General features: G+C 38.0%; 2 protein-coding genes and 1 pseudogene across 3 annotated transcripts; 2 read left to right on the forward strand and 1 right to left on the reverse strand.

Moving 5' to 3' along the window:
* The first annotated feature begins 1,067 nt into the window (after positions 1-1,067).
* LOC141830471 (choline-phosphate cytidylyltransferase 2-like) lies at positions 1,068-8,208 on the forward strand. 2 transcript variants are annotated; one of them, XM_074717903.1, is made up of 8 exons: positions 1,068-1,398; positions 1,671-1,784; positions 6,001-6,096; positions 6,582-6,645; positions 6,725-6,880; positions 6,972-7,040; positions 7,631-7,741; positions 7,871-8,208. In XM_074717903.1, exons 1-8 carry the CDS (start codon positions 1,169-1,171, stop codon positions 7,964-7,966), a joined length of 936 nt encoding a protein of 311 aa, XP_074574004.1. In that variant the 5' UTR covers positions 1,068-1,168; the 3' UTR covers positions 7,967-8,208. The 2 variants fall into 2 exon arrangements, with proteins under 2 accessions (XP_074574004.1, XP_074574010.1); XM_074717909.1 differs by having other exon boundaries at positions 6,582-6,624.
* A 1,777-nt stretch (positions 8,209-9,985) lies between these two features.
* On the forward strand, positions 9,986-10,859 carry LOC141842944 (uncharacterized). The gene is made up of 3 exons (XM_074730943.1): positions 9,986-10,173; positions 10,294-10,473; positions 10,552-10,859. The coding sequence occupies exons 1-3, from the start codon at positions 10,108-10,110 to the stop codon at positions 10,705-10,707; spliced, it is 402 nt and encodes a 133-aa protein (XP_074587044.1). The 5' UTR covers positions 9,986-10,107; the 3' UTR covers positions 10,708-10,859.
* On the reverse strand, positions 10,776-11,969 carry LOC141826123 (putative carboxylesterase 18; annotated as a pseudogene).
* Between the last annotated feature and the right edge of the window lie 91 nt (positions 11,970-12,060).

Genomic DNA, 12,060 nt, shown 5'->3' on the forward strand with positions numbered 1-12,060 from the left:
AATTTGATTAATTAATCTCACTCGGTATTACATTATAATTAATTTTATGATTAAGTTAAATTTAATAAATATCTATAGAGAGTCCTAATCAATGAAGCTGCCAGATTACCATATAAACACGTTAGCAAATCGCATCATTACAAGTTTATCCAAATAATTCTTAAAATAAAATCTGGATTTCCGTGTCCACAAAGTGGAAGAACAAAATCATTAATGCTTAATCAATTTGATAAAGAGTGTTTTGACATATAATTTATAACACGTAATATTTTTAATTGAGTTAAAATGATTCGAATAATATTGGAATGAAGATATTTTTAAAATAAAATAAAATATTTTTTTTGATATTATAAAATAGAGCCTTTTATAATAAAAATTTTGATTTTTTTTCAAAAAAATAAAAATAAATTCACCGCTGTGCGCGAGCCATCAATTTATATTTTACAGTGCCGTTTGTCTCTCGCCGCGATTGCGTCGGCGATGCGTTGAAATGCTGAAATTAAGGCTGGCGCGTCACATGTCAAACACGTGTCTCGTCACATGTCAAACACGTTTCCGGTTTTCGTACGTAGTCTACGAACCAGGTAGACCGGGACTATATAATAGTAAATGACCCTTGACCTCCATATATTTGCATGACTGCCACTCTGTCGGTATGCTTCCTAGATCCTATTTAATTGAATATAAAAATAAATAAATAAATATAATTTAAAATACAAAATCAGATTATTACATATAAAACTATGGGATGTCAATTTGGTGATCGGATGAGTTCGAGTCAGATTGAAATAAAGATATCTTAATCCGAATTCAAGTCGAACTCGAATTTAATTTGAAAATTTTAAATCCAAAACCTATATAATCCAATCAACTCGAATAACTCATAAAATTTATTATTATTATTTTCTTTAATAATTATTAATTTTTACAATCACATGAGGGATAGTTTGGTAATTATCTTAGGAGGAAATTAATATTTCGTAAAATATCTTGACCTGTTTGATTGTGTTTGTTTATTAGGTTTATTTAGTGGGAAAGGGAGGAAGTCAACCGAGCCACCGTTTCCTCAGAGTGCTCGCGCGCTCGCTTGTCTCCAGCTCCGTGCCGTCGTGATCTCCTCCGCCTTGGGATTCTCGTTGCTGGAATTTGCTCAGATCGCACGCCTCCGATGACGAGGTTGCAGAGCAAACGCCAGGGTGACGCCGTGCCGCCTGGATTGGCCGAGGAACCCCCTGCGTCTACTGTCTCCGAGTCCGAGCCGGTGGAGTATGCGGCCGCGCCGCCGCCTCAGATCCAGAAGGAGGTTCCTTCGGATAGGCCCGTCCGCGTCTACGCTGATGGGATCTACGATCTTTTCCACTTTGGGCACGCCCGGGCTCTCGAACAAGCCAAAAAGTCGTGAGTTTTCTTTTTTTTCCTTTTGGCACCAAACGTCTCGCTGAGGACGATATGTCGAAAGTGGTTGTGATTGATTTCTGTTGGAGCGATTGTTAGGTTTGGTTATTTTTAGGTAGCATGACAGAATTTCGGTTATCGCCGACAATTCAGAAATTCCATGAGCAAGAAATGATAATAAGGATTTTTTGATAGAACTGAATGTTTATGTGATTTTGACTTATTGGTGCTTGTGAATGATATCTTGATTAATTGACAAATCATTTTATTTTCAGATTTCCAAACACCTATTTACTCGTGGGTTGCTGCAATGATGAAATAACCCATAGATACAAAGGGAAAACGGTCATGACAGAATCTGAGCGCTATGAGTCGCTTCGTCATTGCAAGTCTGTAACATTTCCATCCTTCATTAGAGTTTTTTTATCCAATTTTATATTACTGCTATTGTTATGAGTACTTTTGGTGTTATAAATTGAAAAATTATGGACTTCATGTTGTTGGGGAACTGTAAGAATTTAGAAACAAGAATAGAATGTAAGAATAACAAAGAAGAGTAGATTTATTCTGAGAGATGAATTGCTTGCTGTGTTAACATCTAATTATAGTCTTTTATACCCATACAACTATGTACAATGGCTATTATACAAATTGGTAAAAGGGCATCAAAAACTATTGAAGAGACAACATATACTACTTGAATATTAATGTATGTGACTATTAAGTGCTGTAGGGCTGTTATAGAGGGTGACTGGACTGCTGCAATGGCTGTTGTAGCCTTGTAGCCATATTTGAAGTTTGATACTCCCTCTCAAATTGGACATATATATTAGTGATGCTCAACTCGCCTAATGAAAAGCAACAATTATTTCTTCGTTGTGCCTTGGTAAGATATTAACTATTTGATGGTTGAGATGTGACCTATTGAAATAGCCTATGAAATGGTAGTCAATTTCAAGTGGTGACTATCACTCATAAAATACAGGATTGGCCACAATGTTAGAGAGGGCTAGCTAATTACAATGAATGCACATTGATTGTGGATCATCAACTCTGAGCAATGGCTTTAGCCTTTAATCCGTAACATTTTTCTTGTCATTACTGCCATTGATTTTTTTACTTTGCTTCTGCGAGAATTTTTTTAGATGGTTCTTAGTCTTTAAGGAAATAGGACATCTTCTAAGTGTGATAAAGAATTATGAGAAAGAACACTGAGTCAACAAGCAACTTGCCCAATCCAAGTCATGGTTGTTAGGCAACGTCAAGAGAAGTTAACTTTTGAGGTAAGATTCCCTAACACAGATTTTTTTTAGAGATTGCAATTCTTGTTGTAGCATCCCCATGTACTTCTCTTGGAGCTTGCATGAATTGAGGCAAAATATAGAGCGAGTTGCATAACTGGCCAAGTGATGGTTAGGTAGATAGTCAACCTACAATATGAAAATTATTTATATGATCCTTCAATAGAGTTCCATTTGCTCTATTGTGAACTGGACTATATTCGAGCCCAACATTCCATATTCTGTGAGATGTTCAATGCATACTTCCATTAACAAATTAATAGTCAACTTTCATCTTGCCACCTTAGTTTTGAGGAAGTGTTTTGGTCCATGATCATTAATCTTTAAATGTCCATCTAAAAAGCGCTTGAAGTTGAAACAAGAAATCATTTCCTGGAATAATGAGATAATTAATGTAAACCATGACAACCAAGTGTATGCCACCTTATGATTAACCTGGTATAATCCAACTTTAACTGCATGAATTTGTACACTTTGACTGAGCCAGCGAACCTTTTTGAATCATTTTTGAGAATCATACTTTAGCTGATAGAAGGTTTTTCATAGCTAACACACTTTTCTTTGGGGAGCAGGTCAAAATCCATGTGCAAGTCCACATAAATCTCCATACAAGAATTTATTGTCATTGTCTACATCACTACATGGGTAGACGCTAGAATTTTGCCAATGCCATAGTGAATAAACATTGACACTCAGAGTAAAGGCTGCTTGGAATTTCATGCCTTCTTTTTGTGTATATCATTTAGTAACCAATCGAGTCTTATGTCTTTCAATTCTTCCATCAATCCTTCTCTTGATCTTATATCTTAATGACACCTTATAGACTTTAAATCAATCGATAATTCAAGCCTTTTGAGAAGGCAGTATTTTATTACAAGAATATACTTGTCAATGTGATAAAACATTCCTTGAGAAGTTCAACTCATGCCATGAGGAGTCAAAGAACCAGACTAATGAGAAAGGGTGGTATATAGAAATATAATCTTCTAGGTTAGGGTGATTTTTGCAGTCTCTATGGGCAGGTCAATTTTTCTAATTGCTCATCACCATATCTTAAGTTGGTATTTTATGTTCCATCACTTCTAGATTATGTCAAATCCTTTGCTCTCTTGACTTCCTTTATTTCTACATTTCTATCCACTTGTCAATCTTGTGGTTCAATTCCTCTTATTAGTGATATTAGGTCTTCTGACTCTTGAAATGAATATCTTAAGACACCATCCTTAGACACGAAGATTTTTCCTTCAGAAGTCGACATTTTTGTTTCTTTTGTCCTTGAGGTTATCTAAAGAACACATATGTCCTTCCCTTTTCATTGAATTTATCTTATTTTTTTGATCACTCTTGGACATAACTTAATCACCCACAATGCTTATTTTGGTGACCCACTTTTCTAGAGTGGTCATACATCTTACCACCTTTTCTTGTTCTTGTTTGTCTTAGCATGAAAGTAAGAAACTCATTCCTTTCATCCTTTTTTCCTTCCTAAAAATCCATTGCTTCTCCTCTTGAGTCACTATAACATAAGTTTCACATAGAAATGATAGTCGATCCAACTTAAGGATTTGGTTTTGTGCTATCTTAAATGTTTCACTTTCATGCCCATTAGGAATCAATGCATCTTCTCCATCTCACACTTTGTGACAAACTCGACATTGACTTTGCACCTACAACTTAAGAGATTAGGGTAATTCTCTAACTTGTCGGATAAACTTCTTCAACTTGGAGTAATAATATTCCACTTTATCTCCTCTTATAGTGACAATAGTGGCTTTAATCCGACAGACTCTAGTTGGGTTCCCTTGGGTGAATCGCTCCTTTATATCATTTGAGAACATTTTTGCTTCCTCTGCATAGGCAATACTCCCATGAAATCTCTTCTCCAAAGAGTTGAACATCCATGCAACCACCATTCATTGTATGTGAGGCATGTTGCATACTGATGGATTTTCCTTTAAATTTTCCATCAAATCATCAACCAATGCCAACTTGTTTTTGGCCCGAAGAGTATTGCATATCACTTGGGATGAAATATGATAATTCTCTTTGTTAAGGAGACACGAAACCCAACAACAGTTTCAAGATTTTGATGGGTTGAGGAACAAAAGTGTGTTATTTTCATACAACATGGTTGATTTTGTTCTCTTCACTGGTTAAGGCTCTGATACCATGCAAGAACTTAGAGAAAAGGAAGATGAGGGTGTAAGAATTGTAAAGAAGAATAGTTGAATCTTAGAGATGAATTGCTTGCCATGTTAACATCCAATTACAATTCCTTACATAGCAATACAACTATTTAAAATGGCTGTTATAATAATTGGTAAAATGACAATGAATACTATTGTAAAATAACATATACTATTTGAACATTGAATTAGTGTGATTATTAAATGTTAGAGGACAATAGGACTGTTATGGAGGGTGACTGGATGGCTGCAACAGCTGCTATGGCCTTGAACTATATTTTACCTCTAACAACAACCTCACTGATTATGTTTCCTGAGTAAGAAACAAAATATTTATATCATTTGTCTTTTCTATCTTATTTGTTTTTTGAACTTTGAAATTATTATAACTAGAAGTCTAGTAATAGTAATCTAGTCTGGGCGCTGTACAACAAATTTTTTTTATCCTGAACAATGGAATTATTTCTCACCTACCAATTTAATAGACAATCATAAAAGATAATCATCTTATGGTTGTCATTATTTATGGATCACTTGTTGAACCAAGATATTTTTACTTCTGCTGAATATTGGCTTCACGTACTTCGTGAGACACTCACTTTTTTGCTTACCAGAAATTAATAGGTTCTAATCATCAAATTGATGTTCAAATGTTGTCTAGGTGAATTTCCCAGCCACACCATTTCAATAATCAAATTAGCTCTCCTAACTGCTTATCAGAGTTATGGTCCAACAGTTGGCTTGTTGCATCATCTGAGAGCAGTGATATCACTAGCTTCTTCTCCAGAGTGGGCATTTGCAGTCATACCGTTCAATTGACAGCATGTTTGGTTGATGAAGACATTAAGACAATAATTTCCTTCTTGTCTTGTGAACATATTATATATTTGTTCTCTTGTTATTGTCAATCTTTCACTTTTAAAGTTTTTAGTTTGATGTTATCTGTGTTTTTCCCTTTGTTTTAGTAAGTTGTATGAATGTGCATATAGTTTTGATTGATTTTTTAATTAAATTACTAAAATTTGAAGGAAAAAAAATTGAGAGCACTCATGCATGGCTACATGCTTTATATTTTCCCCTGCAGTTGCATTTGAATCATTACAATGTTTTCATCGTAGGTGGGTGGATGAAGTGATTCCAGATGCTCCATGGGTTATCACAAAGGAGTTCCTTGACAAGCACCAGATTGACTATGTTGCTCACGATGCCCTTCCGTAAGATGCATATCATCTTTTCTTAATTAGCAAGTTCATAAACCAAGTGCTGCATTTTGGTTTGGATCAATCATCTATGCTTCTTGAATTCATCATAATATGCAAGATCACAACGTTCATGCAACATCTGGAAGTGAATTACTTGCCTGTAGTTTCTCTGCTAATGGATTGATTTCTGTGATTTCTTTTGCTTAGTCAATGTGATTACTGTTGTTGCTTTGCTTATAAAAAAGTTGTCATCAGGTAAAGATAAGATTTAATCAAATTGATAGGCTGCACCGCTTATTATCAACTGCAGTACCTGAGTGAATTTTACAGACTAGGAATTGTTCCATTTCATGTGAACTAAACCTGTTGTGCCCACAAGGGCATTCTCCACTCCTAACAATATATTGCTAACCATGCAATAACTATTGGTCGATTATTTATCATCAAATACCCTATAATTATATTTTATTATTGCTTATCATGGTGGTACTTTGCAGATATGCAGATACAAGTGGAGCCGGAAATGATGTTTATGAATTTGTTAGTTCTCCAGTTGAATATGTGCCATAAATCCACTCTAATTATAATTATTTTTGAATTCACACTTTCACTGGATAATCATAAGTATATTCTCGTGCAGGTTAAGTCAATTGGAAAATTTAAGGAGACAAAACGGACAGAGGGCATATCTACCTCAGATATTATAATGAGGATTTTGAAAGATTACAATAAGTACGTGATGCGCAATTTAGCTAGAGGATATACAAGGAAAGACCTTGGTGTGAGCTATGTTAAGGCAAGATATTGTCTTTGGGCCCTCACTTCATTTTATACCCTTGCCTTTGCTTTGCGGTATTCAATTGATTCTATTATCTTACTACTGCCAGGAGAAGCAATTGAGGGTGAACATGGGCATAACTAAGTTGCGTGAAACAATGAAGGCTCAGCAAGAAAAGGTATTCTGAATTGTTAGTTATTTGGTATTATTCAGTAAATATTTTGATATGGTTGATGTGCTGACTTTTCTTCAAATAATTAATACTCTGGGAGTGTGCTTCATTCTTTTATGTCATATTAGAGAAACATGCTATATCCTTTAAACATCTTTTTGAATACAATGAATTTTTAACACATAAAGGAAATGGACAACCAATTCATCTGGTCTCTTTGATATGCATCATTCTGGAGCTTACTGTCCTTAAAGCACACAATAAATCTAGAAGTAGATTGTTACGTTTGTTGCTCATGAACTCCTATATAGGCATATAAGAAAACAAGCGCTTGGAGAAACAAAATGCTCTGATTTATGTGATTCCTGAATGGCATGTAGCCAGATGGCCTTTGGTTTCTTTTCCACAGGGAGGTCAGAATTTTTTTCAGCACCTCCAATCTGATGATGGAGACCCTATTACATATTAGGTCCTTTTTCATACTGAATCTACACGATAATGCCTACGAACATTCATAGTTTACTGTCTAGAACTAATCTGCATGATGTAACAAAATTGCTTGGTTTGTCAAATTCTGTTCGGACTTCCTTCTGCAGCTACATATAGTAGCTAAAACTGCTGGGATGCATCGGGACGAATGGGTAGAAAATGCCGATCGCTGGATTGCAGGATTTCTAGCAAAATTCGAGGAGCATTGCCATACCATGGTCAGTAATCTGATCTGTCTATCAATTTTCTTTGACAAAACGGTTCACCTCGGTTCAGCAAAATGCCTTTCTTTGTTCTCTCTATTTGACACTTGTGTATACTAATCCATCGTCGGTTGAACACGACAGGAGACCGCCATCAAAGACCGAATTCAGGAGAGGCTCAGGAGGCAGTCAAGCAAAGAGATGGATGCCAATCTTCTGCAAGAACCGTTAGCCTCATAGGAATACTATGCTCGAGTAAGGTACCCTTGTAATTGAGTGGTGTTGCTTTCGTTGAATGACCACGTAATGCGAAAGCTCTAGGAAAAATCAGGTAAGAGTGCATCAGATACATATAAAAATATGTGAGTGACCACTTGCAGGGTCTATCGCTGTCATTTTTTCCCCCTCCCGTTACAAGAATAACTCACCGTCACCATGTTTACGAATGACAATAAATAATGGTATAGTTTTTTTTGGTCTAATTTGGATCCAACTATTTTGGTATTTAGTAGTTTTTATAATTATTTTAAAATAATTTCGATTATGTTGATAAATAGTATGTTAATATAATAGTATTTAAAATTTAAAAATTTGAAATTTAACATGTGTGGTGAAAAATCATCTATTTTAATTTAATTATAAATTTTAAATCTTAAATATATTGTAATGGTTATAAAGTAGTTTTTATGTTGGAGTAGTTGTTGATGATAATAATATTGAAATAAAGAGTATATAATCTTTTAAATGTCCTTTTGATTTATGTATGTTGGAATTCTTTTTTAGTTTGGTTCAAAACTCAGATTTTAAATTATTAAAAATAAAATAAAATATTATACTCCTGTAATAGATCTCAGACTGATTACCTGTCCATTGAGAGAGAGACATGCGGGTTTCCTAGTGGAGCCAGCCTATCAATTTCCTTTACATTCACGTGTTGCCTTCTTCACTCTTGTTTAATTGCCTATCAATTTATTCTCATCGTTATTGAATAAATATTTTAAAATATTTTCCTTTTTATGCATAAATAATTCTCTTTAATATAAGATATAAAATAAATAAAATATATCTTCAACAAAAAGGTGAAATTTGTCATCCAAGTGATTCCACATGATTGACCTTACGATTATTTATGAGAAGATAAATAAAGAAACTGCAGTTGACCACGACGGAGGAATAAAACATTATCTCGACTTTGTCGAGATTCGAATCTTTATCATTTTCTACAAGTTTATTCCATATTAAAAATAAAATATATCTCATATTTTGGTTAGATAACACAATTACACAAGTATTAAGAAAAGAATGATCAATCTAAAAGTTGTTGGCCAAGTCCAATAGAGTGATAGAGTACGATCCATTAGTAGGAAACAGATAATATCGAGAGTATGGGCCACATAAAGTCATATTAGAGACAAAGGAGTGCGGCCCCGGGGCACACCAAGGATTTTATTTTCAAACGCGAATTTGATATCCAATCGGAACAAAAAAAAAAGAGAGATTAAATAATTTTAAAAAATTTAATATAAATAGGGAGACAAATCTAATAAAATTATTCATATCCGATTCAAATACTCAATTAAATTATATATATATAATATTTTTTATTTCACTGACTGTCAATTAAAAAAATAAGAAAATAAATTTCCTTAACTTCTTCTCCTTCTCCACTTCTTTCTTTCTAATTTATAGATATTTATTCTATTTTTATTAAATTATATATATTTTTAATATAATATTAATTTAATATCCTTGATCATGAATCAAAAATAAAAAAAATTATTATTATAAAAGATATACGAGGATGAGATTAAAATTGAATACTCATCCTGATGAAAATAAAGATGAATATAAGAAATGAGAAAAAGACCGGGGCCAAACTCAATCCATTTCAGAGGCAGGGCCGTTCCCACCCTGAATCTCAATACCGTGAAAACTACACGAGCCCGCGGTGTTGTTTGGTGGACGGACATGCCAACTGCTGATGCACTTCCGCCTGCTGCTTACTTCTTCAACTCGTCTATTCTTCAGCCGACATTAATTGCCTGCCCAAGGGCCGGTGGAGCAATCACTCCTCCCTCTCTCTTCGCTGCCATTACGCTCTGCCGGGAACGCCTTCCGCGCTTTGATTAGGCAACGAATCTGACGCAGACATCCACATGGAGCTGGTCGCCACACGAAGCCTTAGCAGCCGACAGGCGGAGCGGCAGGACAACCGCCGTGTCCACCTCCTCCTCTGTCATAATTCTCATTCAAGCCACCGATCGAGAGTTAGCGATCCCCTGATCATGCCGCACGCCTAGGCGCGGCTCCTCCTTTAATCGAACCGCGAGGTACCGGGTTCCTTCGCTTCGACTCCGCCGAAGACGGACGAGGTGAGGGAGATGGTCGGGATCTTCTCCCGGTTCGCCGCCGGGAGGACGGGCCACCGCCGGACGAAGAGCGCGACGGTGAGTTCCGCCGACAATAAACCACCTCCCAAAATCGCATCTTTTGCCGTCTCCCATCGGGAAGATCGGATCTTGATGGATCTTTGACGATCGAAATCTCGATCGCTTGAATCTGGTCAGGAAACGATCAGGGGAACGCAGTCGGCTTCCATGGAGACTACGGGAGACGAGTCCTCGACTTCGACCAGTAAAGATAACGATAACGCGAGAGCGGAGTTCAAACCGATTGAGCACCCGCTCGAGCCTTCCAACCATGATCGACCGATCAGATGCCCACTACCAGATCCTTCACTACTAAATGCAAGTGCTCGATATCCCTTTATGTTTCATATTTTATGATCCAAATCTGTTCTTAAAATTGAGGTCCTCTGATTCCAGGATGTCATGGCGGGGAAGGAGAGGACATCGTCTTCCTCCATTGAAGGGACGAGTGCAAGAACCAGAGCTGATGACGGCACCATTCCAGATTCCATCAGTGAACCAGAGCAACATCTTATTACTGCGCTGGAAGACTCTAATCCTGCTCGTGGATGATGACCTCGACTGCTTTGCTTCTTCCACTCCAATTAAGTGTGTTCTTAATTTTCTTCTTATAGATCTCCAAAAAAATTGTTGCCGTGCAGTAATATTTCTATAGGATTAATTGTATAATATTTATATATTGAATGCAAGCTTTAATCGTTAAACTGGTCGACTGCAAAGATATATATGGCATCGTCTCACTCGCCGCCGGTGTTCCGGAGCGGAGGAGCTCGTCCATCCTCCGATGGATGATGATATTGGCGATGTCTTTGGTGAGCTTGTCGGGCGGTCAGGGAGTTCCGGGAAGGAGTGGAAGGCGCCACGTCGATGGCTGGACTAACGCGCGCTTTCGGTCCTGCAGCGGGTGTCCCGCCCGCCGACGCACTCTGTCATAGCTGGGAACACCTCCGCCCACTCCGCACCAACCTCCTCTGCCGTCGGCGACCGCGGACCGAATAGGTTGGCCGCCTTGTGGTCCATGTTCGCGCCCGGCTGCAGAGACGCCCGCCGCGTGACCACGTGGTGCGTGATATTCCCCTCGGCGCTATCGCTGGCGACGAAGACTGCTGGCACGCCGGCGATGAGGCCTCTAGAGAGTAGCCGGCGGAGGGCATCGGCGACTTCTTCGTAGGAAGCGGGGTGGAGGTGCTCCGGCGAGCGGCGGTAGTCGACGGAAGCTACGACGGCTGGGACGTGGCGGCGAGGAGGCGCGCGGCAGAGAGTGTCGTAGGGGCCGCTGGCGGCGGTGTGAAGGTCGAAGTCACCGCCATGGAAGTAAAGAATAAGGGGGAGGGAGGAGGTGTTGAGAAGCGGAGCCCGAGGCGGCGGGAAGGGTCGACAGTGTGATCCGAGGTGGCGACGCCGTGGAAGGGAATGGGCTGGCGGCCTGGCGGGTGTGGGAGGGTCGAAGAGGTCGAGAGAGGCGGTTGATGGTGCCGTCCGGCCGGGCAGCAGGCGCGCTCGGAGAAGGAGGCGATACCGGAGACGCGGAGGCGGTTCTTGACTCGAGGGGAAGCACCCGACTGAGCTCGGCCATTGCAGCTCGCTATTTCTTAATTTAATTCAATTATTATTATTTTATTTAAACCCGTTTATATATGCATTAAATGAAGCAAAGCGAGTGGAGTGGAAGAAGGATTAATTAAAATTAAATTCAAATTGAAAATTTATTTTGATTGAATCATCCTATTTCAAAATTCATTAAAATTAAAATTAGATTGTCACATCTTACTGATTAACCAGATGTGACAATCTAAAATACTAACACCATGCATGTCTGATGATTCGATACACACTAAATATTATGAATTAATCAGGCTGCAAAGAAACCAACAAACATCTTGAAGCGTGTACATTTAATGTAGT

The sequence above is a fragment of the Curcuma longa genome, chromosome 1, assembly GCF_044706935.1.
Source record: "Curcuma longa cultivar G26 ecotype Majalengka, Jawa Barat chromosome 1, ITB_CL_G26_1.1, whole genome shotgun sequence".
NCBI classification, from domain to species: Eukaryota; Viridiplantae; Streptophyta; class Magnoliopsida; order Zingiberales; family Zingiberaceae; genus Curcuma; species Curcuma longa.